The 24,066-nt window shown below is 43.2% G+C and overlaps 1 protein-coding gene and 1 long non-coding RNA gene across 3 annotated transcripts; one reads left to right on the top strand and one right to left on the bottom strand.

Moving 5' to 3' along the window:
* Window positions 1-1,180: 1,180 nt before the first annotated feature.
* On the bottom strand, window positions 1,181-8,459 carry LOC139577525 (uncharacterized). The gene is made up of 2 exons (XR_011675322.1): window positions 8,057-8,459; window positions 1,181-6,956 (listed from the first exon to the last, which is right to left on the bottom strand). It is a non-coding gene; the product is annotated as an uncharacterized lncRNA (long non-coding RNA).
* A 41-nt stretch (window positions 8,460-8,500) lies between these two features.
* LOC139577509 (ribonucleoprotein PTB-binding 1-like) lies at window positions 8,501-21,723 on the top strand. 2 transcript variants are annotated; one of them, XM_071404553.1, is made up of 15 exons: window positions 8,501-8,857; window positions 12,275-12,341; window positions 12,505-12,974; window positions 16,199-16,390; window positions 16,499-16,619; window positions 17,216-17,316; window positions 17,444-17,515; window positions 17,829-17,907; window positions 18,255-18,430; window positions 18,570-18,651; window positions 18,761-18,900; window positions 19,336-19,407; window positions 19,565-19,696; window positions 20,335-20,394; window positions 20,497-21,723. In XM_071404553.1, exons 1-15 carry the CDS (start codon window positions 8,504-8,506, stop codon window positions 20,629-20,631), a joined length of 2,253 nt encoding a protein of 750 aa, XP_071260654.1. In that variant the 5' UTR covers window positions 8,501-8,503; the 3' UTR covers window positions 20,632-21,723. The 2 variants fall into 2 exon arrangements, with proteins under 2 accessions (XP_071260654.1, XP_071260662.1); XM_071404561.1 differs by lacking the exon at window positions 17,444-17,515 and having other exon boundaries at window positions 8,502-8,857.
* Window positions 21,724-24,066: the final 2,343 nt, after the last annotated feature.

The raw sequence follows: 24,066 nt of genomic DNA on the forward strand, positions 1-24,066 counted from the left end.
GCGGAGAAGGTCCATGTCAGGCATGTATCCATTGAGTGCTTTGTAGAGAGAACTTCTGCAAAACATTTTAAAACCTTAACATCAGGTTGGAGAGATTACTATGACAAAGATTCATGTAACTTTTCCAGAAACAGCACAAGCCCGAAAGTTCAAATAAAATGAATTAAAATATACAGATTTATAGATTATATATTTTCCCCCAGTCTTTGTCCCAAACATTTGTCATTATATCGTAAAGACGCCACTGTTTAGGCTTATCACCTGGATACAAAAACAATCACAAGAAAATATTTTCTAAAATGTTTCCATTCTAGGAACCTCCAACTTACCTTATTCCATCAGCACACAAGTTAGTAGGTTTACGGAACTCTATCCCATCAACCGGACCTGGTTTCACACCCTAATTAACAAGGATTTACTGTTACATAGGCTGAATACTTTTCAGGTGCATTTTTTTATGGATATTGATAGACTCACAAGTGTTCTTGGCTTGTGCCAACGCTGTTCTGTGTCTGTGCAGCTGTGAACTGGTGGTGCAGCAGGAATGTTTAGTTGAGAGTAGTGCGCTGTCTGGTAAAGAAGGGCCACCAGATGATTGCACAGAGCACTTCCTGCAACACAGGAGCAGTGGCTTTGGACCACTATCACTGGTACGTGCTTTAACACCATCTGTGAAGATATGTGTGATGAAAGACTGAAGTGAGAAACAAGAATGATGCGGCCCATAAATAACAATAAACATAGTAGTGTCTAGTCTTCTTAACTAGGGGCTCATTTAACTATACAGGAATACATTGTGTCTCAGTAACACAATTACCAAACACTGCATCAACAGATCTTTACCAAATAACCTGTTAAGTGGGCAATTCTAAATTGGGATTGGGACCCATCATTAATATCTATCTACTGATAAGATTAAACGTTGACACTGTCTCCAACACATTTTGACCATGATGACAGTGTCGCACAGGAGATGTTTAACAAGGTCCCTAGTAGCTATCTATAACCTTTCCCTACTCTCATGCTGTGCTGCTTTTCACTCTTCCTCATGGACCTGTGACAGGCAGCCCTCACGGTTTGAACACACCGACTACGTCATTGCATCACTGCTGCATAATATAAGGGATTTGCGTCAATTCAAATCTGGTATCAGGACAAAATGTGATTCAGAGTCACCGAATATACTTTAAGTATTTTTATTAAACTCAAGCGATAAATGGTAAATGCAATTTTCGTATATACGGGTTCACTGTAACACCTCGCAGGGTAGAACAGAAAACTGGCAGGATGTAAGTAAACAGCTGTTCTTATACTGTGATTGACGTAGTTCCAACCCGTCTGTTGGCCTATCACAGTAGAGGCTGAGCGTGGTTTAAACTTGCTCAGCCTATCGCCGGCGCTCAGGCTGGTCCCAGCCTCTTGGCGCTCCTTGGTGTCCGGCGCTGTTGCTGTGTAGATTACGCTCCCACACCCTAGAGACTGAGGTCAGACAGTTCTGTAACATTGTTTGAGCTATTTGCACCTGCATAGAAAGCATACTGTTCTCGCTCAAGGTTAACCACAACCAGGCGCCCAGGCCAACAGTTGCTAATATTCAATCACGTGATGTAGTATTGGGTTATAGTGCAATAAACACAGATCCTCACAATTCCCCCTTTTTACACCCCTAAGGGGTTGTAAATTAAAACAGAAACCATCAAGTTCAATGATTGATACATACATACCAGGTTGTTGATAAACCCAGGAACTTTAAACCTTTAACCTTTCTGAACAACCCATCCCGGATCCGGGATAATTGTCATCAGCAACGCTGAATAGCATAGCATAGCATAGCGCCACAGTCAAATAATATTACTAGAAAATATTCATATTCATGAAATCACAAGTGCAATATTGCAAAACACAGCTTAGCCTTTTGTTAATCCACCTGTCGTCTCATTTTGAAATTATGCTTTACAGCGAAAGCAATACAAGCGTTTGTGTAAGTTTATCGATCGCTCGACAAAACATTAAGTACACTTAGCATCAGGAAACTTGGTCACGAAAATCAGAAAAGCAATCAAATTAATCGTTTACCTTTGATGATCTTCGGATGTTTTCACTCACGAGACTCCCAGTTAGACAACAAATGTTCCTTTTGTTCCATAAAGATATTATTATATCCAAATACCTCCGTTCGTTTTGCGCGCTATGCTGAGAAATCCACAGGAAAAAGCGTTCACGACAACGCAGACAAAAATTCCTGATAATATCCATAATGTCCACAGAAACATGTCAAACGTTTTTTATAATCAATCCTCAGGTTGTTTTTCAAATATCTATTCGATAATATATCAACCGGGAGTGTTGGTTTTTCACTAGGACCGGGAGTAACAATGGCTGCCTTTCTCTGTTGCTCACAACTCACTCTGAGAGCCCCCACCTATCCACTTACGCAATGTGATGGTTCTCGCTCATTTTTCAAAATAAAAGCCTGAAACTATGTCTAAAGGCTGTTGACACCTTAGGGAAGCCATAGAAAAAGGAATCTGGTTGATATCCCTTTAAATGGGTAATAGGGATGCATAAGAACAGAGAGGTTTCAAAGAAAATGGCACTTCCTGATAGGATTTTCCTCAGGTTTTCGCTTGCAATATCAGTTCTGTTAAACTCACAGACAAAATTTTGACAGTTTTGAAAACTTTAGAGTGTTTTCTATCCTAATCTGACAATTATATGCATATTCTAGTTTCGGGGGCTGAGAAATAGGCAGTTTCAAATGGGTACGTTTTTTGGCCAAAAACGAAAATACTGCCCCCTAGCCTTATGACCATTCAGAACTCGTTCTCAGTACCCTAGTAACATATTAGATAACATAGGGATTTTTAGGAGTCCCCCCTTTGACATTGTCACTCATTATCCTTTACTTCAGCGGCCACAGTATAGTAATATGTTAATAGTATTTCATGAAAATAGTAAAACGTTTATTATTAATAATAATGATATGCTGTTGCTGTGTAGATTACGCTCCCACACCCTAGAGACTGAGGTCAGACAGTTCTGTAACATTGTTTGAGCTATTTGCACCTGCATAGAAAGCATACTGTTCTCACTCAAGGTTAACCACAGCTTCTCAGCACACTTATCTGGGGCAAAATGTTACTTCCAGCACACACACAGACACCCAGGCCAACAGTTGCGAATATTCAATCACGTGATGTAGTATTGGGTTATAGTGCAATAAACACAGATCCTCACAGTAACTTTTTGCGCAGCTAGGCAACTATACAGATGCAGGTACCTTTTGCATGCGGTTGGACACATGGAGGAGAGAATCATTTTCGAGGTATCCTCAAAACCGTGTCTTTTTGACACAACTGCTGACAGCTACAGGGACATAAACACAAAAATGCTGCTTGGAGAAAAGTGTCCACGATAGTAGGATTGCCAGGTCAGTTTAGTAGTGAGCTTGTGCTAGATGTGGCTAGTTAGCGTTAGCTACCTAGCTAACCTAGCCAATGAGGTGTGTGTGTGAAAGAAATAGTCAAATAAATTATGCTAGTTACTACCCCTGATAACTTTACCAAATAATCATGTTTGAAAGAGTGTGAGTGTGTATGCTAGATAAATAGTAATAGAAATGGTAGATACTACTGTACCCCTGATAATTTGGTCAGATAACCGTGTGTGTGTGTCTATGTGTACAGTAGGTGACATGTCCATGAATAGCTATCTAATAACTATAGTTATGGTAGGTAATGGTTTGGCTTATCATGTTCATGTCTATGTAGAAGAAGACTGTAGGAGGAAGTGGAGAGGACTCAGGGACAGGTATCAGAGAGCGAGAAGGGCAGAGAAAGAGAAGAAGAGGTCTGGGTCAGCAGCTTCAGGCCAGCAGCCTTGGCGCTTCTGCCACATTCTTTCTTTTCTGGATTTATTTATTGTGCCTAGGGCAATGAGTGGCAATTTTACAGCCAGACCCTCTACTACGTCACCCACAAGTGTTGTCGCCACCGGTGCATCAAGACCCTCAACGTCACCTACAAGTGTGACCATCGCCTCCACCGGTGGAGTGAGACCCTCTACAACATCATCCACAAGTATGACCACCACCGGTGCAGCCATGGAAGATGATGAAATGGAGGAAGCACCTCTGGATCTAGGACCACCTGTGATTATTATGAGCCTCACGGAAGTGACCACTGAGGACCTCGTTGAACAGGATGTGGCCATGGAGAGAAACAGAGAGAGAAACTAAGAGGAACAACGTCACGCCAGGCGTCATCGGAGGTACCAGCCCCCAGATCCACTCAACTCATTTCAGCAGAGGCTCCTCCAAGCCGTCGAGAGCGATGCAGCCCAACCTGATGCTCACAGGAAGGAGGATGAGGAGACCCTCTTTGCCATGAGCCTGGTGCCAACACTGAAGAGGCTGCCTCAGCAAAGAAAAGCAGCAGTCAAGGTTAAAATGTATCAGCTGCTTTTCGAAGCCGAATTCAATGGTACGTTTTTTTTCTTCTCCACATCACAGGTAGTGTCATAAGTGTTGCGACTGTGAAGTAGGTCATTTTTACAGTATAGTCATGTAGGTTAATTGGTATTTCAGATCAAAGTATTAATATGAGGCAAATGTATAGCTGTTGTTTCTGGGTTAGATAATATCGTAAAACAAGTTTGCTGTCTAAATATTTGCCTGTCACATTCATCTTTTGATCTGAAATACAAATTCCATGAGTAAACAGCAAATATTACCAACTTTACCACACGGTTCCTATATTTATGCCACTAACTACACTATACAAGCAGTATTTAGTTAACATAAATCTCACCTTTTATGGTGTCATGGAGAAATGGAGTCAATTTAGCCGAGCAGCTCACAGGAAGGACAGGAAGAGGAGTTGTCTGGGTGTTGTTTTGACCTCCCTCATTGTACCTTTCTTTTCACACACGTCAGTTCTGTTTAAATTCAGTCAATTCAAAAAGTCATTTGTTTATAAAGTCTTAGGATAGCATTCATTATTAGTGTTACATAGATTTCTGAATTGACAGAATTGAAACTCAAACACCGGAGAATTCACAGATGCTCTTGTTGGTCTCTTACGAGACTAAAGGTGAATATATTTCTTTCATTTAAAACCACTTGAAAACCAGAGTGTTGAAACTGTTTGTGAAGTTATGTTCCATCGACTGGTCCATGACGTCCAGGGGCCATTTGTTTGTTTTGCTGTGTTATGGCTACACATTCTTTTTTTTTTCTTCCAGAGACACACACATACACACACACACACACACACACACCTATTCTCCACTCCTCTCTGTCCCTCAGATCTCCAGTGGCCTGCCCTCTCTCTCTTTATGGCCATGTCTGAAGTTCCCCTACTACGTCTAGGCTTTATGAGTAGTCCCTGTATCGGTCTGCAGTTGTGCCAAAAATACATGCTCTTGTTGTTCTCTTACAGATTACAGGCTACACATTCTTTTTTTTCTTTTTTTACACGCACATACACATCTCTTTCAATAGTTCTATTTTTTTTAAATATTTTTACAACACACATACCTGTCATGTTCTTTCCTGTACTTGAATACTTATTAAATTATGTTTTCATAGTCAGTTGTTTCAGTTGTTTATTAATATCTCATTTAGACTTAATCTGCTTATTTCTTCCCTACACCTTTGCTGATCTAAGACAAGATGAAAGTAAAAACACATTCTCTTCCTAATTCGTTTTTTTCCCACCTGTATTTTGTCAGGCCAGTGAACATGGTGGTAAACTGTACTATTTGTATGGACCCTAGGTTACCCTTTCCCTTTGTTATCATACTTAACTGTATGTCGTATAACCTTAACTAGTGCTCCCGCTCACCTGATGTACCATGCCAGGTGTATATAATACTGACGTTAATGGGAGAGGGAAGGTTTTTTTTAAGGTGTGGTCTTTACTCCCAAATGTCTCTTAAATATAACTTCCAAATGAAGAGAGACAATGATACATAAAGTAATCTGGGGGAAAAATGCAACTTTATGGACAACGGTGGATGGTTCTTAAAATAACCTTTATGTTAGGGGACTCTTAAAAGAGCAGTTTCACTCCACGGCATACTGCCATGGGACTTCACCTGCTGGCGATGATAAGTAGGTGGTCAGCTTCTCCCTCACCTGAAGTGCCTGTCTGGGGGCGTTGTTGGCTGATGACATCAGGTAGGTGACCATTTGGCGTGCCCATCTCCACCCGGAGCGGCTCCTGGAATGACCTCCGCAGGTAGTTATAGAGAACACACGTGGCCTTCACGCAGGCATCGACATTTGAGGGGCTGAGACCAAGCACTCTCCGATACATTCTCCACCGGGCTGCCAGAATCCCAAAGGCGCATTCAACAACTAACCTTGCCCTGGACAATCGTTTGTTAAAGATCCTTACAGGCTTTGGCAATGGCAGCTGCGTCCAGCGTAGGGCCTCATGAGGTTGGGTCTTAAAGGGAAGGCCTCGTCGCCGACGAAGATGTGGGGAACAGGTCCCAGGTCTTCAGGTCCAGGGAGTGATGCAGGTGGTGGAATCTCCAGGGTGCCATCCTGAAGTGCCTGGCCAAAGGCAGAGTCCCGGAGGGTCCCGCCATCACTTCCCTTGCCGTAAGCACCAACATCGACAACACAGAAACAGTAGTTGGCATCTACTACAGCCAAGAGTACAACTGAATATGTACCCTTGTAGTTGTAGAATTGCGAACCTGAGCACGGTGGAGCCTGGATTACTACATGTTTCCCATCAATGGAGCCAAGACAGTTGGGGAAATTCCACCTCTCCAGGAACTCGGCAGCGATGGCCCTCCAGTCTTCCTCCTTGGGGACTGGCATGTATTCACCAACCAAACAGTCCCAAATGGCTTGTGCCACAGAGGGGACAATGCCTGCCACCGTGGACCGTCCAACTCGGAAGCTGAATCCAATGGTCCTGTAGGAGTCCCCTGTCGCCAAGAATCTAAAATATAATTATCAATAATTATCAATATTGTGTGTAACTTGAATTCCACCCACATATTATATCTACTCATATATCTACCTCATTACAGTTTATTATGCTCTACTAATTATATTGTAATACTCATCAACCATCATTAACAATGCCTTGAAACACTACAATTCAGTCTATGACTATATCAATAAACTGTAGCCCAGGCCAACTCTACTCTTAGAAAGAATGGTACTATCTACTTAAAAGGGTTCTCCGGCTGTCCCCATAGGAGATCCCTTTTTGGTTCCAGGTAGTACCCCTTTTGGTTCCAAGTAGAACCCTATTGGGTTCCATGTATAACATTTTCCCCAAAGGGTTATACCTGGAACCAAAAAAGGTTATCCTATGGGGAAAGCAGAACGACACTTTTGGAACCTTTTTCTCTAAGAGTGTATGTGAATCCAATAAGAATGTAATGAATGACTGTAACTGTCTTGAACAACAATGGGTCCTGGAGAAGACTAGCCTACCTTCATCAGGGCAGAAGGCACCTCAACTTTATTTTCATTTGGTAACATTGCATAATTAAAAAAGAATTATAAACCAACTTTGGGAAAAGTTATAGTCCTAATGAACATTCGATAAATCGAACGTATTGTAACGACCCTGGGTTGAAATCGACTCTGTCGATAGCGCGCCGGACCTCGGGCTAGGAGGTCGAGGGTTCGAGACCTGCTCCCTGCCTGTTTCATTACAGTATGCACCACACAGAACGCACTGCAACTGCCTCTGCAACGCAATGCTGCAAGGCAAACGCAGCGTTCCATTGGAAATAAATGTACTTCTGGTGTATCGAAACGCAATGACACAGTCGGTGTGTTCGAAGCGTCACGGTGATCTCCCCTGTCAATGTATCTTTGTTAGATACTGTGTAGAAGACATGAATAACAATTATTTTTAGCTAGCAAATATAGCTAGCAAGCATAACTTAACCAAGCTAACGAAAATACACACATTCTCAGGTAGATTCTGTCAACGTTACATCATTTTACGAAGTAACTAGCTAGCTACAGTTAATAGTTAAATTAGCTAGCTAACGTTATATCTGTCACTGACTTGGTACTCACCTTCATAGTTGTCTATGTAGCTTCCTATATACATCTTGAACCCCTTTTCATTCTTGCTAGCTGGAGTCTCGGAGGCTGATTGAACAATTCGATGTACATCATTAATATTAATTTGAGGCAAGTCCTGAAGACAAAAACTGTGACATAGTGGTAGTAACGTTATATCGTCGATAACAACTAGACTGACCGGAAATTGCCAAACCGATAGGAAGTGTGTTTAGAACGTTCGATCATGGAATGTGCATAAGGGCTATTCAATGTACTGGATCATGTAGGTTTGTTGAACTTGCAGTGGGCATCACTGGTTTTGATTTATGACAGGCAAGCTACAGTCAGCAACTACCCGCCCCGCTCATGACGTGACGTGGTATAAAAAAAATGCATCCTCTCGTCCAATTAGAAACCGAGTTGCGCCCACGTGTGTATTGTTTAAACTGCTCAAATCTGATGGTGTTGTCAGTTTCAGAAAACTTCCAAGCAAAAGTGATGGCGGCCGTGGCGTCCGTTAGCGCAGCTGCCAGAGAAGAAAATCCAAATGCAGGGCCCAATTTCGCTAGCCGTCCACTTCACGAAAACTATGACCCCGCTGTCGAACACGAGAATTGGGTATCCAGGGATCCCGAACTCGAGCCCAGTGATGGGGATGCATCATCTGACAACGAGTGTCAGCGAAGGGTCGATGAAGAGTTGACGACGCTTAGCCCTGAAGAGATTGAGAGTCGCTTGGACAGAACTCGTCGAGAGTTTTACAATCGCCGGAAAATCATAATTAAAAACCTGCCATCCGATGTTAGCAATCAGGTAAGCTTTCTGAACTTTGTTTAGTTTTCACAAGCGTTAGAAATCTAACGCGGGTCAGTAATTGCATCAGATCATGTCAAGCCCAGGCTGCAGCTGTTGAATCTAATAAATATAAACAATTAATTACCATACCCTTGCCATGAAATTGACATCTAGCTATATTACCAGTAATTTAACTGAGTTCGCTGGCTTTTGGTGATTTCTATATTCTAGCTAGCTTCTCTTACCGTTAGTTAGCATAGTTTCCTAGTAACTAACAATGATTTGCTGACTAATTGTCTTAACTAATTATGTCGCGAATAAACTTTGAGGTCTCAACGTATCTGGTACGTGGTAGGTGATGTTTGGTGGTTATTCACGGCCTGGCTGCCATTGCCCACTCCAGTATCGCGCGTGGTTGATGGACAAGTTGAAAGTGCAGAATTAAAATCCTCGTGCGGAAAGGCAATGCTAGTTGCTAACGTTAGCAAAACGGTTTGTTTTGACAAGGAATTGTCAGGCTATGGATTGACATGTATTGTATGTGACTGGTTCAAAAGTGTCGTTAAAATATTTTCAGTTAATTTCCCTCATTGAAACAAACTTCATGGCCCTGGAACATTTTGTAAAACAAAGTTGGAACACGCTTGACTCGTGGGGAACTGTGGCTTGTGCGCGTTTCATTGTTTGCGTGGGTGCATATTGGGAGTTCGAGATGGGAACGTGAGTAGCAGTGACAAAGGGTTGAAGGTGTAGAGGCAACGTAACCGCTTTCAGAAAATGCTAGACAGCATTGCGATTCGTTTGTGGAACAGGCAAAGCGTTGTGGAACAACATTTCTCATAGCACAGTGAATGGGCAACTGTTTTCCACCATTTCCCAATGGCTGTGGATAACTTTGCTTTTGTTACATGTTGGCAAAGACACCTGTTGTAAGCAAGCAATCATTCAATTGTTTAAAAATCAATACTGATAAGCATTTAGGTATACGCATATTGTTGTGGAAAGCACTTGCCAATATCACACTATCCCTAATTGGACATTTAAAAAAAACTGATAACAACATGTCTCGACCCCCCCCCCCAAAAAAAATGTTTTAACTTCTTTGGGGCACCCCCCCTCAATTTCCACCTAAAGACATACCCTAATCTAACTGCCTGTAGCTCAGGCTCAGAAGCAAGGATATGCATATTCTTGGTATCATTTGAAAGGAAACACTCTGAATTTTGAATGTAGGAGAATATAATACAATAGATCTGGTAGAAGAAAATACAAGGAATTAAACATACGTTTTCTGTTTTTTATTGTTGCTGCATCATCTTTCAAATGACCAAGAACAGCCAAACATACAGATAGGATGCTGTGGATGATTTGAATGAAGAACATAAGTTGGCAACAATAGCTGAGCAAAGTTTTAGACAGATAACTTCAAAAATGAGCGAGCTACATGACATTGAGCGTGAAGTCACCCAGGTGTCCCACACAAATATACCCAAGTGGCCGAATTGGTACAGTGATATATTTTGAAGGAAAGAACTATAAACAAAATACATAAATGCTATTCTAACACCCCCCCCCCCAAAAAAAATAAATAAATATATATATATATAATTAAAACATAAATAATAAACAAACATAACATGGGTAACTATTTACACATTTTCTATTTACAATATTGTGAAGACCCTCAGTCCTCTACACAATATTGTGCTGCTGGTGCCATGGCCCATAGCAGTCTCTTTCTGCTGTAAAGCAGAGGCTTACTGAACAGGTGGTGCAGGTGATGGGGCATTTCCTGTGACAAAGCGCACAACGACGTCTCCCTACTGTGCCCTTTTTGCCCTGAAGCACATTCATGCCTGCAGAGATGAATCTGGGCAGGTGAACACCACTGGTTGTGGTGACTCTAGACTTTGTTTTAGCTTTTCCTGATTTATTCACCATAATTTAAATATATAAACTTGTTGAAAATGTAATTGAATATGTACTGCTATGCGTTACACTCGTGGCTCCGTCAAGTAGGATTTGCAATGGCGAATGAACCTCTTTTACGCCAGAGTTTATGACAAAGGCTGGTCTTCAAACGTATAACCATTACATATTGCCGTTTACCTCAGCTCATTGGCTATCTTCCAAGCTAGATTTCAAGATGATCAGTGGTCATTGGGCCAAAATAGTCAATCAACGATAGACCGGTCCTACCATTGGTGCGCAATGAGGTCATTGATTGGTGTCTTCCAATCGGTTTGTTTCGGTCAATACGTCCCGGGAAAAGAGCCATCATGTATGGTTGTTTTAGTAACAACCAGAGGATTGCAATGAAACCAACCATGACTGGATAAACGTTTGTTTAGTGTGTGTAATTACCACGAACGCTTCGTCCAAAGTTGAATGAGACGGAAATCACGACGCAACCGGTTTACAGATGTTTCGTGTTAGGCTATAAAAATGGATTTTATCAAACAAAACAAACATTCACTGTGTAGTTAGGACACTTGGCATTGCCACCAGAGGAAGATCTTCAATGGTAAGCGATTTATTTTATTGTTATTTCTGACTTTCGTGACGCTAATGCTTGGTTGGAAAATGCTAGTAATACTTGTGTGTGTGGGGCGCCGTCCTCAGAAAATCGCATGTTTGCTTTTGCAGTAAACCTTTTTGAAATCTGACACAGCGGCTGGATTAATAAGACTTTCATCTTCTAAATGATGTAAGATACATGTATTTCCAAGAATGTTTAATCCAACGAATGGTGTATTTAAAATGTTAGCTCTCTGCAGTTTCACCGGATGTTGGCCTGGTGGGACGTTAGCGTCTCACCTACCCTAGAGAAGTTAATGGAAAGCTGGTCAGTGGAAAAAAAAAAAAGTAGACATGTAGATGGAGCTACACAACAGATGGCTTTAGATTAGGGATGTTAACACCACATTAGTTTGTTCTCAAGTGATTGTAGTGTCTAACACTTAATTTTAAGCTTAATTTATGACTGCAATACTACACCATTGTATGGTTAAAAGTAGACCTGTACTAATCTGGGAATATCACATTTTAAGTGTTCTGTGGTAGTTGGAGAAGAATAACCCATTGATTTATTATAATGGTAATGGTATTCATTTAGGTTAAGTTATTAGTTTAGCAGCGGTGGGCTATCACTGCTAAATCGTTGCTTCCATGCCCAAAAATATGAAAGAACCAACAATCATAAAAATAAAAACTAGATGGGGAGAATCTAAAATGGCATTATGTTTGAGTCACTCAGATGGCATAAGAACACCGCATAAGCCCGGGCAAGATGTGTAGAATTGTAGGAAATAAGCTTCAAAAAAGCAAAATTATATCTGGCCAAGGAGGGCTTTTAAAAATGTTGGCTGGAGGATGCTGTGGCAAAAAATATAGGGGAAACACTGATTGTAGCTAACCACACTTTCTCCCTTTCAGGAGGTTCATGAGCTGTTGCGCAACTATGACTTGAAGTACTGCTTTGTGGACAAATACAAGGGAACAGGTAGGTAAAACAAAGACTAAAATGTAAATCCCAGTAAGACTAATTGGATGCAGCAGGCTCTCTGACTGAGCTAGACAGATTCCTCAACTCTCTTCCTATTTTGAGCAATGTAACTTTCCGCATAGTTCTTCACAAGGTCTTGGCTCATGTTCTCTTCCCTCAGCCTTCGTCACACTGCTCCATGGGGAGCAGGCACAATGTGCCATCAAAGAGTTCCACCAGCACATGATGCGGGAGCGGGAGATCTCTGTGCAGCTGCAGCCCACCGACGCGCTGCTGTGCATCGCCAACCTGCCCCACGCTTTCTCCCAGCAGCAGTTTGAGGAGCTGGTGAGACCCTTCGGCAACCTAGAGCGCTGCTTCCTGGTCCACAGCGCCTCCACTGGCCACTCCAAGGGCTACGGTTTCGTGGAGTACATGAAGAAGGACTCTGCGGCTAGGGCTAAGTCTGAGCTGCTGGGGAAGCAGCTGGGCTCAAGGATGCTGTATGTCCACTGGACTGAGGTGGGCTCCCTCACCTACCCCCTGCTGCACTCCAGGTGTCTCTGTGTGGACCGTCTGCCCCCCAGCCTGCTGACTGCCCAGGACCTCCGCAATGCCCTGGCCGACACGCACGCACCCATCTTCTGCCAGGTCAGTCACATGCCAACACGCACACAGGAACTCCAACGCCCTCTCACATAAACTTACACTGATATTTTCAGAGGATTTAACATGTGTATCTGGCTCTCATGAATAGTATATATCTATTAGCTTTTCTCAGTTCAATTTGTGTCTCAGTGGCTCCAGTATACTCTAGTAGCAAGCAGAACATACCTGCTTGTACTTTTGACACTACTTTTTACTTTAGTCATGAAAGCTGTTCCAACTGTTTCCCTCTAGGTTTTTTTTAAGCCGTGGTGTCAGAGTTAGCGTGGGTATGGCTAATGGCACGGTATTAGAGGCCCTCTTGGCCTCAAACACCATTTTGTTTTAAAGCTAATTTCCTGCACTAATACAAATTTTGCCATTGGGCAGAGAAAATTAGAAGTTTTAGAGCTATTAAACACTTTGCCATTACTTATACCCGTTTCTTATGCTATCTGGGTGACTCAAACGTATAACAAAATCAATGGGTGGCCAACGCTATGACATTTTTGGGAATTTTAGATTGTCCTGGACTGTTTTTACTTTGCTTGTTAGTGCTTAAAGATCTTGGTTTTATATCAAAAAACATTTTGCTCCATTGTCTTGTCTACATACTTTATATCTGGTTTAAGTTTACACTGAATATTTTACCGTCCTGAATAATTTTTATTATTTTTTATTGTACACTGCTCAAAAAAATAAAGGGAACACTTAAACAACACAATGTAACTCCAAGTCAATCACACTTCTGTGAAATCAAACTGTCTGATTTCAATAAATTTTACAATAAATTTCACATGCTGTTGTGCAAATGGAATAGACAAAAGGTGGAAATTATAGGCAATTAGCAAGACACCCCCAATAAAGGAGTGGTTCTGCAGGTGGTGACCACAGACCACTTCTCAGTTCCTATGCTTCCTGGCTGATGTTTTGGTCACTTGAATGCTGGCGGTGCTTTCACTCTAGTGGTAGCATGAGACGGAGTCTACAACCCACACAAGTGGCTCAGGTAGTGCAGCTCATCCAGGATGGCACATCGATGCGAGCTGTGGCAAGAAGGTTTGCTGTGTCTGTCAGCGTAGTGTCCAGAGCATGGAGGCGCTACCAGGAGACAGGCCAGTACATCAGGAGACGTGGAGGAGGCCGTAGGAGGGCAACAACCCAGCAGCAGGACCGCTACCTCCGCCTTTGTGCAAGGAGGAGCACTGCCAGAGCCCTGCAAAATGACCTCCAGCAGGCCACAAATGTGCATGTGTCTGCTCAAACGGTCAGAAACAGACTCTATGAGGGCCCGACGTCCACAGGTGGGGGTTGTGCTTACAGCCCAACACCGTGCAGGACGTTTGGCATTTGCCAGAGAACACCAAGATTGGCAAATTCGCCACTGGCGCCCTGTGCTCTTCACAGATGAAAGCAGTTTCACACTGAGCCCATGTGACAGACGTGACAAGAGTCTGGAGACGCCGTGGAGAACGTTCTGCTGCCTGCAACATCCTCCAGCATGACCGGTTTGGCGGTGGGTCAGTCATGGTGTGGGGTGGCATTTCTTTGGGGGGCCGCACAGCCCTCCATGTGCTCGCCAGAGGTAGCCTGACTGCCATTAGGTACCGAGATGAGATCCTCAGACCCAATGTGAGACCATATGCTGGTGCGGTTGGCCCTGGGTTCTTCCTAATGCAAGACAATGCTAGACCTCATGTGGCTGGAGTGTGTCAGCAGTTCCTGCAAGAGGAAGGCATTGATGCTATGGACTGGCCCGCCCGTTCCCCAGACCTGAATCCAATTGAGCACATCTGGGACATCATGTCTCGCTCCATCCACCAATGCCACGTTGCACCACAGACTGTCCAGGAGTTGGCGGATGCTTTAGTCCAGGTCTGGAAGGAGATCCCTCAGGAGACCATCCGCCACCTCATCAGGAACATGCCCAGGCGTTGTAGGGAGGTCATACAGGCACGTGGAGGCCACACACACTACTGAGCCTCATTTTGACTTGTTTTAAGGACATTACATCAAAGTTGGATCAGCCTGTAGTGTGGTTTTCCACTTTAATTTTGAGTGCGACTCCAAATCCAGACCTCCATGGGTTGATAAATTTGATTTCCATTGATAATTTTTGTGTGATTTTGTTGTCAGCACATTCAACTATTGTAAAGAAAAAAGTATTTAATAAGAATATTTCATTCATTCAGATCTAGGATGTATTATTTTAGTGTTCCCTTAATTTTTTTGAGCAGTGTATATAATAAAAAAAATTCAGTGGTGGCCACAATTTAAAAACGGCGGTGGACTGCTGCTAAGTGCATGTAGGGGAAACACGGCAACTGCTTTTGTTTACACTGAGCAAGTGTGTTTGACACATCTGTTTGAGGTAGCTCTGCTCCAAGGTTCAGGTGGTTGTGTTATCATGTAACATGGGGCATCTGTAGTGATGAAAGGGTCTTGGGCAGTTCACATAAAGGAGGTGGATATGGATTGAGTATTTTTGTATGAATCTGGCTTTCGAGCACTCACCTTTTGACCTGCTTTTCCTGTGGCCACTCTGTTTCTTTAGCAATGAGCATTGCTGGTTTCTATGGTGATGTCAGCAGGCCTCTGGTCAGTCAGCAGGCCTCTGGCCCTACAGGCCTTTCTGGAATGAGACAGCAGTGTCCTTTTGGCACCACATACACACAGTCATTCATATACCTATAGGGCACAGTAGTTTGAGGTCTGGCAGAACACTGTTGCGTAATAGTGTGAGTGAGGCAATTTAACTATTGGACAGGTTAACTCAGCAATATGAAGCAATTTTTTTCCACAGCTCACTTGGTCTTGATACATTGTTTATGACCTTTTTGTAGATCATTGATTGGTAATTGCTTTTAAACGTTGAGACTCCAGTAGTAGCTGTGGCCAACTAGAGAGAAAAGATTTGGGAACATGAAGTCTGAAGTATTTTGTCTACTTTATATTACAGAATGCCACTGGGCCTGATTCAGTTTAATCCCATCTACTGTCTACCATCGTATCAAATACTCCTTTTTACTAATTGCTGTAAGATAAGTTATCTATCATAGTGTGGATGGTGTTTTCAACAATGTCACGATGTTTAATATTACTGAATTCTTCTGTGTAAACCTATTTCAATGGCAAACATAGAATTAAGTGAATTTGGCAGAACCAAGGCTTGGTCATTAGTTTTGGACTGATGGCATAAGGAATGCATATTTAACTTAATTTTCCTTCAGTTGGCTCAGGGCCAGGATGACAGTTTCCGGCGGTTTGCCATGTTGGAGTTCTCCTCAGCAGAGATGGCTGAGCAGGTGCAGCGAGAGGCTGACGGCAGGGCGCTGGGTGGGACCCACATCCGGGTCTCCTTCTGTGCCCCTGGACCCCCGGGAAGGAGCATGCTGGCTGCCCTCATCGCTGCCCAGACCATGGTAAAGACTTCTTGGTTGCCACACCAGACCATATGTTTGAACTAGTACTCCCTTGTGTTACTGTGGTAAAACAACTGTTCTGAATGGCTGTCCTCCCCTTCTCCACAGGCCCTGAACCGAGGGAAAGGTCTCCTCCCTGAGCCCACAGCCATGCAGATCCTCACAGGCCTCAGTAACCCTGCCACCCTCAAGATGCTGCTCAACCCCCTAAACCAGGGCAGGAAACAAGGTGAGTAAGATCATGCCATTTCCTAAAGGAAGACAATGTATGGTATGAGTCTCTTACCCCGGTGTTAATGCTTTAAAGCAGGGGTGTCAAACTCATTTCATGGTGGGTGTAGTGTCTTCTGTTTTTCCTTTCAATTATGACCTAGACAACCAGGTGAGTGGAGTTCCTTACTAATTAGTGACCTTAATTCATCAATCAAGTACAAAGGAGGAGCCAAACCCCGTAGAAATTCAGTGGAATGAGTTTGACACGTGCTTTTAAGCTACAATGGTTAACTTTTTCGGCGACCCAACCAAATTCACATAGAATGTGAGTTATAGATCTGTCATTCTCATTGTAAGCAAGTCTGAGAAGTGGTAGATATTTCCTATGTGTGCAATTTCTATGCTTCTCAATACGTTTTTTTGTCTCTTACTTACGGTTTTATACACCAGCTGAAAATATATTTCACAGTGGTTTAGGTCACATAATGACCTTGTTTTGTTATGAAATTAGGCAAATGATTCGAATTTTAGCAACAAGGATGCATATTGCACCTTTAATGCATGGTGAAATAATAGGTTGTCAGGTTCTAAGGTCAAATGGTCTCTCTGCAGGTCTCCTTGGTGCTGCTCCCACCATGCCGCTGCTGGCTAACCCTGCCCTTTCTGCTGCTCTGCTCCAGCTCCTCCTCCAGAACCAGGCCCAAGTTCAACAGGTACCCTGCATACCATGCCCTGCATACTCACCACCTCCCTCTCCTCCAGCTCCTCTCCCCTCTTTTGTTGGTTCATTAGTCTCTCTCATCCACACTTCTCCTACTTTATTTTCTCCTCTACTATCAGCAAGCCTTTTTGGGGAATCATCTTCTCTGGGCTCAGGTGCTGCACAATAAAGAGAATCGACTACTTCCCTGTGTGAGTGATCACTAAGCGCGTGTGTTGATGTGCGTGTGGTAGATATAGGTTTGTCGTGAAGGGACTGCTCCCTAAACCAAAGCCGGTAAATGCTCTCCCTCAGGTGTTTCTTTCTGCTGCTTTCTTTTTGAGGTGCTTTTCTAGTCATATTAATGTGCAACTGGTTTGGTTTTGGAATGTCTTGGTGTGAATTTTGTTGACTGACAATTCTGAAATGTGATGACATTTTTGGTTCAGTAACTATCTGGTATGTAGACAGTTTTTATCATCTTGTGGGTCACTGAGGCGTGTGTCTAACTCGTGTCTCCTACAGGCAGGGCTGATGGGGGACAACCTTCTGGCTGCTATGCCTCTCCATCAGGGAGTCCATCTGCTGGGAGACCTGCCTCAAGGTTTGGCTTCCATTCATCTCATTTAAAAATTCTTTATTGGCATGACTAATGTCTATTTTGTATTGCCAATACAACTCACTAGTAGCCGTTTCTCTAGTTTGGTTTATTTATCACATAGAGCAATGCTCTACATTGATGCTCAGCATATGCATGCTATGCTAGCCCTGCTGGTCTGTTAGTGATTTACATTACAGCTTCTTTACACATGTAGTGGATTTGGGCAGTACTTATTACATCTAGGTTATTTACTGTGTCAGTGTTGTATTGATTTTCAGTGTGATCTCAGGGCTCTCTACAGTGTAGTGATGGGGTGTTATATTAATAAGGTGTTTGTCTCGTGTCCTCAGGCGGTGTGGTTCAATCCCTGGGCCTCCAGTCAGACCCTATGGGCCACAGAAACCCCCACTCTATGGGTCGCCCCCTGGGCAGAGAGTCTCCCACCAGCTTCTCCCAGAACCCCTCCCCCACTCTCCACCCCCACCTTGGTGGAGTGATGGGGGCAGAGGGGCCTACAGCACCTGGGGTATGATTAAAATACTCTATACTTTTCTAATATTGTCCCTACTAGCAGGGATGCTCAAGTCATTGTGCCTCATTACATAACATCAAGTCCCCTGATTTATAAAAAAAAAAAAATAATGTTTAAATGTCTTCTCCAATAGGTGTCCATACTAGGATACCCTCCCAACGATGTGAATCTTCCCCAGAACCCCTTCAATGTCCACAGCCTGTTCCCATCCTCAGGTGAGCTTCCCCTCCTACTGTCTGCAGCCTGTGAAGTTTGACTGATTCTTTCCCAGTACTGACCCATAGGGGTTTTTGACATTTTCCATTCCTGCCGTCCTTCACTCAGGCGCCAACTGCAGGCCCCACCCTTACAGGAAGAGACCAGCGCTAGGCAACTCATCCAACCAGCGCACACAGAACATCCACTGTAACTACAGGCTGCGTTACCAGGAGTCCTACACCCCAGACTACCCCCCAATACACCAGGTAGGTCCCCCTTATCCTCTAACCTTTACTGTCCAGCCCTAGTGCCTGGCATGGCTGATCTGATGTGATAGAATGCCTGGTCATTGATGTTTATTTGATATCTGAGGACACTGCTGTCTTGGTTAAGGTCATTGTGGCCACAGGTGGGTTTTCTAACTCTCTGGCTGCCCAGTGGTCAGTGCGTGGGCTTTTCTAGTGTGATGGAACACAGTGGGCCTGCTTATCAGCACCACTTCCTGCCTGTCTGGTAACCCTGTCCTCACAATGGTTTGATCCTAGGGTCTTCTGCCTCACAAACACAGGACTGCCCGCTTGACAACATAGTAGCCAGATGCCCCACCAAAAAGTTTGAAGCTGTGATTTAAGCGTACGGTACAATCTTAACTTGGTTACATGAGCAGCAGGTTTAATGGCGTCTGGCTCCTCTCTCCCCAGGACCCTCTGGCCCATCTGTATGAACAGCAGGAGGCTCTGGACACTGGAGCTCTGGCAGGGTTCGGACAGCAGGTAAGAGACACTATACCATCTCCACTATTCCCATCCAGCCTTCAAACTGTGGCATCTCTTGCCTTTTCAATCTTTACTCCCCTTTGTAGTCTATTTTTTATATATGCATGTAGAACTGTACATGCAGATTAGGATAACATGATGAATGTCTCTGTAGCGGTTTGGCCACCCTGGCTACAGTGAGCAGGCCTCCTCCCACTATAGTTACCCCCCCAGCCCGCCCTCGTCTTCGTACTACAGCTCAGTGGCACCGGGCCCCGGCAGCCTCCCCTCCAGCCATCTCAACAAGGTAGGCCCACACTGATACACACCCCCACTGCGGCTTAGACTTTCTCTGCCTCTTCCCAATGTAATCAACCGATCTAATGAGGGTTGAGTGTCTGATCAAAATATAAAGGTTGACCTCTGTTATTTAGACTTAGCGGAGATGTCTTGATGTCTGTTGGCTAGCCTTGTCCCCAACATGATGGGGACAATCTAAGTTCTAAACGTTATGAAAGTTGGGCTGCAAATGTTAATTGAAATTATTGGCTCAGTCTGCATGTCCTTGGTCCACTCAGACGAATGCGGACAACACATTATCCGATATGCTTGAAGCCGCGCATTGTTGTATAACCACAGTAGCCATGCTGGCAGAACAATGACAAACAAAATGGTGGAGAATTGTCCTGCAGAGATTTTGTAGCGAAATCCTGTGAAGTCAGATGCGGATGTTCGATATTGCATATTTTTGTTTGAGTGGACTGTGTCAAAGTTGAAGGGATAGATCAGGCTTTACTGTGCCTGTTTGTAAGTGTAAAAATAAAGGGGAACAAAGACCCAAGCTGGCCGTCTTCAATGGAAATCAAATGTACATATTGTGCCTTTTAGATGAGACCAATGCTTTGTGGTTCTGTTTTGATCACTGAACACTGTTTGTCTGTTCAGGCTGTGGGCATGCCTCCTGTGAGCCACTCTAACCTGTACCCATCTGGTCTGGGGATGAAGGTCAGTGTGCCTCTTTGTCATTGTCATTTTGTCTGCCATTTCCTGTTCTGTCCCCATTTCTCACCATGGCATTGACAGTGGTTATGTCTCTGCCCCCTGTAGACTCCCGTTGGTGGTCACAAGCGTCTGATCCCATCTCCAGAGCCCAGCCCAGAAGGGGGCTACGTGGGACAACACTCTCAGGGCCTGGGGGGCCACTATGCTGACTCCTACCTGAAACGCAAGCGTATCTTCTAATGTAAACCAATCAAAGCTTCTTGTACGAGTTGCCAATTAACAGCCAGGATGTGGCTCATGGCTCCATTTCCCCCCGGAGCTCCTCCAATCAGCTTTTACGTTTGGGCTTGGTGGTCCAGTGGTCTCTCACTTGTGTTCCTGCCAGCGACCCCTGGAGGGCGCTGGGGGTCAGCCTGTCGCTAATCAGGACATAACAATGCTTGCCAGTGTATGGGAGTTTTGAGTTTGTTTTTTTTGTAAATATGATTTCAGTGTGCTTGTAAATTAAGTTTTTTTTATCTTTTTTTAATGTCATTTTTTTCTATCAGGAAATCCTTTTGTTTAAAAAACGGGGAGTTACCTTGTACTATAAGAAAATAATTGTAAAATCTGATTTCAGGTCTTTTTTTTCCCTCTGTGTATTCTCTTCATTGGTTGGCTGAACACAATTTTTTGATTTTATTTAAAAAAAATCTTTTTGCATTAGTTTTTTCTTCCTGTTGTGATCTGTCAACGGGTTTCTATTTTAAAATGTTTTGCCTCCCAATATTTTTGTATATAGTTTGTTTGATTGGATGGTGTTTTTCCCGCTCCTTCCTCCTACAGGGGTTATGTACTGACTGTCTGGACAAGATTCAGGCCTTTACTTGGATTCACGTAGATCTGTGTAGCAGTACTGCCTTTGTCTTTCGTCCTTTGGAAAAACTCACCTTATCAAAAACTAGTCTGGAATATGCTGTTTTCAACCCTTCACTCTTCCACCCCTCCATCTCATTTGGGAGCACGTTCTCTGCACTGAGTGTTTTAGTGTTGCACTTGGAGGACACAGCTGGGTCACAATTTTCCAGGGTTGTTGAAATTCTGTAATCACTTTATTTTTTTCTCTGTGCTCTGCAGAATCGGTGTATTCTGTGTTGACGTGAGCTCTTTGTCTCAGTTATTATTTGCATCTCAACCACCATGGCACCTGACTTGCTCTCGTTTGTTCGGAGGGGATGGTTGCTGTGCCTTATCCAGACTTTAATATCTACAGATTATAACAGTAAGCAGGGACACCTGTGGCCTCTGTCCTCTCAGTAGTTAATTCATGTTTAGCCCCTGAGGACAAGCAGCCCCCCCTGCTGGTCTACAGGGGAGGGACAGCCACATGGGAGCCAACCTAGCCATGGCTCATTAATAAATGATAGTAGTTAATTCATGGTTAGGCTCTATCATTTATTAATGAGCCATGGCTAGGTTGGCTCCCATGTGGCTGTCCCTCCCCTGTAGACCAGCAGGGGGGGCTGTTTATCCTCAGGGGCTAAACTGACATTTAATCTAGCTTGACAGTTGTAGAATTTTCATCCAGTTTACCAGTCCAGGAGAAGTTGACTTCCTATCTGAAGTGTTACTGTGATGGGAGTGTCCAGTGACTCTTAACAGGTGTTTACTCTGCCTCGGGAGGTTTGCATGGATATTAAGCTTATGATTGGTCAGTGATTGAGTTCTTAGTCTGTGACGAATAATCTGACATTTTGATTGTGATCACCATTACCTCTTGACTTCTGATGGGAACTGCAATTACACTTGAGCCTTAACAGTTTTTCCCTCATCTCATCTTCCCCCTCTGGGCTTTTTGACTACATTGACCCCCCCTTTTTGTTTTTGCCGTGTACATACTTTAAAGCTTGAACATTTCCTCGGAGTCCTAAACTCTTTTCTCAATCATATCTTTGGCCTCTGGTCTGTTTTACGATTGAAACTGCTGCTCAATATTTTGTGTATATTTTAGTGACCATTACTGAGTGCAGCTGCCTGTCTGATGGTAGATTTCCCCATGTTCTGTATAGACCAATAGGTGCTGCTGTATGATATGAATGAAGATTGCTTTTGTTTTTCCTCATACAAGAAGCTCATCTGTCATCTGTACTGCCATATGTCTGTTTTGGAGCAAGTAAATGTTATTTAATTCATCTTTTTGTGGTCAATTCATTTCCATGGTCAATACGCTGGCTGTGTTAGACAGCACTTCTGTTACATTTTGATGCTGTTAACTCAGGAAAACACTGACTTGCACAGTTTGGTTGACAACGTTGCCATGGATGCAGCCACCACACCTGAGCCCCCCTGCCTCCTCTCATAAGTGAGGAACACAGATCAAACTTGTAAGTAAATGATTTACTCTTATGGCTCTCTACAGTCCCCCTTTGGGTTGTTCATGTTATTTATAACAATACCTCCATAAACCTTAACCGTCAAATGAATACATTTGGAGTCCTGTACTCAGGGAAATGGGTTATAATAACTGGCCAAAAGCAACCCCATAATACCAATTAGTTGGCATGCAAACTAGCACTCAATTTTGGTTGAAGGTCTACCCTATGCACAAGGACTGCTTTTCAATAGTCTTTTGTAAACCACAAATTCTGCTATTCATCAACTGAAATTTTCTTTGGCTGCCTTGAAACCATTGTCGAGGTAAATCAATGATACAAAAGATGGCTTCAGAATACAGATTCAAACTGACAAAGTATGGCTTCTGTCATGACTGCTGTTAGGGGAGAGGATAGTTGTTTTTCTTGTTTCTGGGTCTGTTGTGCCTTGGGCCACAAAGCATCTCTCTCACATGCACAATAGTCCCAGAGTTAGACATGGAGAAAGATGTTAGAGCCACGTTCACCGAGTCTAAAGTAGACTATCAATTGATACTGGCTGACACAGCCTGACTCCAAAGCCGTGTTTGTGTCAACTCCAAAGGTTAAGATTTAAATATTACTCTTGTCAAAAAACACAAACCCAGTGTGATTTGTGGCGAGGAGGATAAATGTCAATACAATGAAATGGAGAGACTGACATCAGTATGAAAAATTGATAATGTTAACTCTTAGTTTTGTCCAGTTCTCCCTCTGAATAGTCAATGGGTAATAGGAGGGGAAGTTATGACTGGTGTTTAGGGTACATTGTCTTGTGGACATGGTTGTGTCCAGTAGGGTGAAAATATTTTGAAACGGAAGTACTACTACCTGAACTTGGACAATTTTAAATAAAAAAAATTAAGATTTCTGTTTCCTTGCATCTTACAGCAGAAAAAGAGCTGATGAGGTTAAGGGCACCAGCACTGGGATATTTGTGGAAACCGTTGGGTTCGGGCTAGAGGTCGACCGATTTATGATTTTTCAACGACGATAACGATTATTGGAGGACCAAAAAAAGCCGATGCCGATTTAAAAGATATATATATATATTTGTAATAATGACAATTACAACAATACTGAATGAACACTTACTTTAACTTAATATAATACATAAATAACATCTATTTAGCCTCAAATAAATAATGAAACATGTTCAATTTGGTTTAAATAATGCAAAAACAAAGTGTTGGAGAAGAAAGTAAAAGTGCAATATGTGCTATGTAAGAAAGCTAACGTTTCAGTTCCTTGCTCAGAACATGAGAACATATGAAAGCTGGTGCTT

This window comes from Salvelinus alpinus, chromosome 1, assembly GCF_045679555.1.
Source record: "Salvelinus alpinus chromosome 1, SLU_Salpinus.1, whole genome shotgun sequence".
In the NCBI taxonomy this organism is placed as follows: domain Eukaryota; kingdom Metazoa; phylum Chordata; class Actinopteri; order Salmoniformes; family Salmonidae; genus Salvelinus; species Salvelinus alpinus.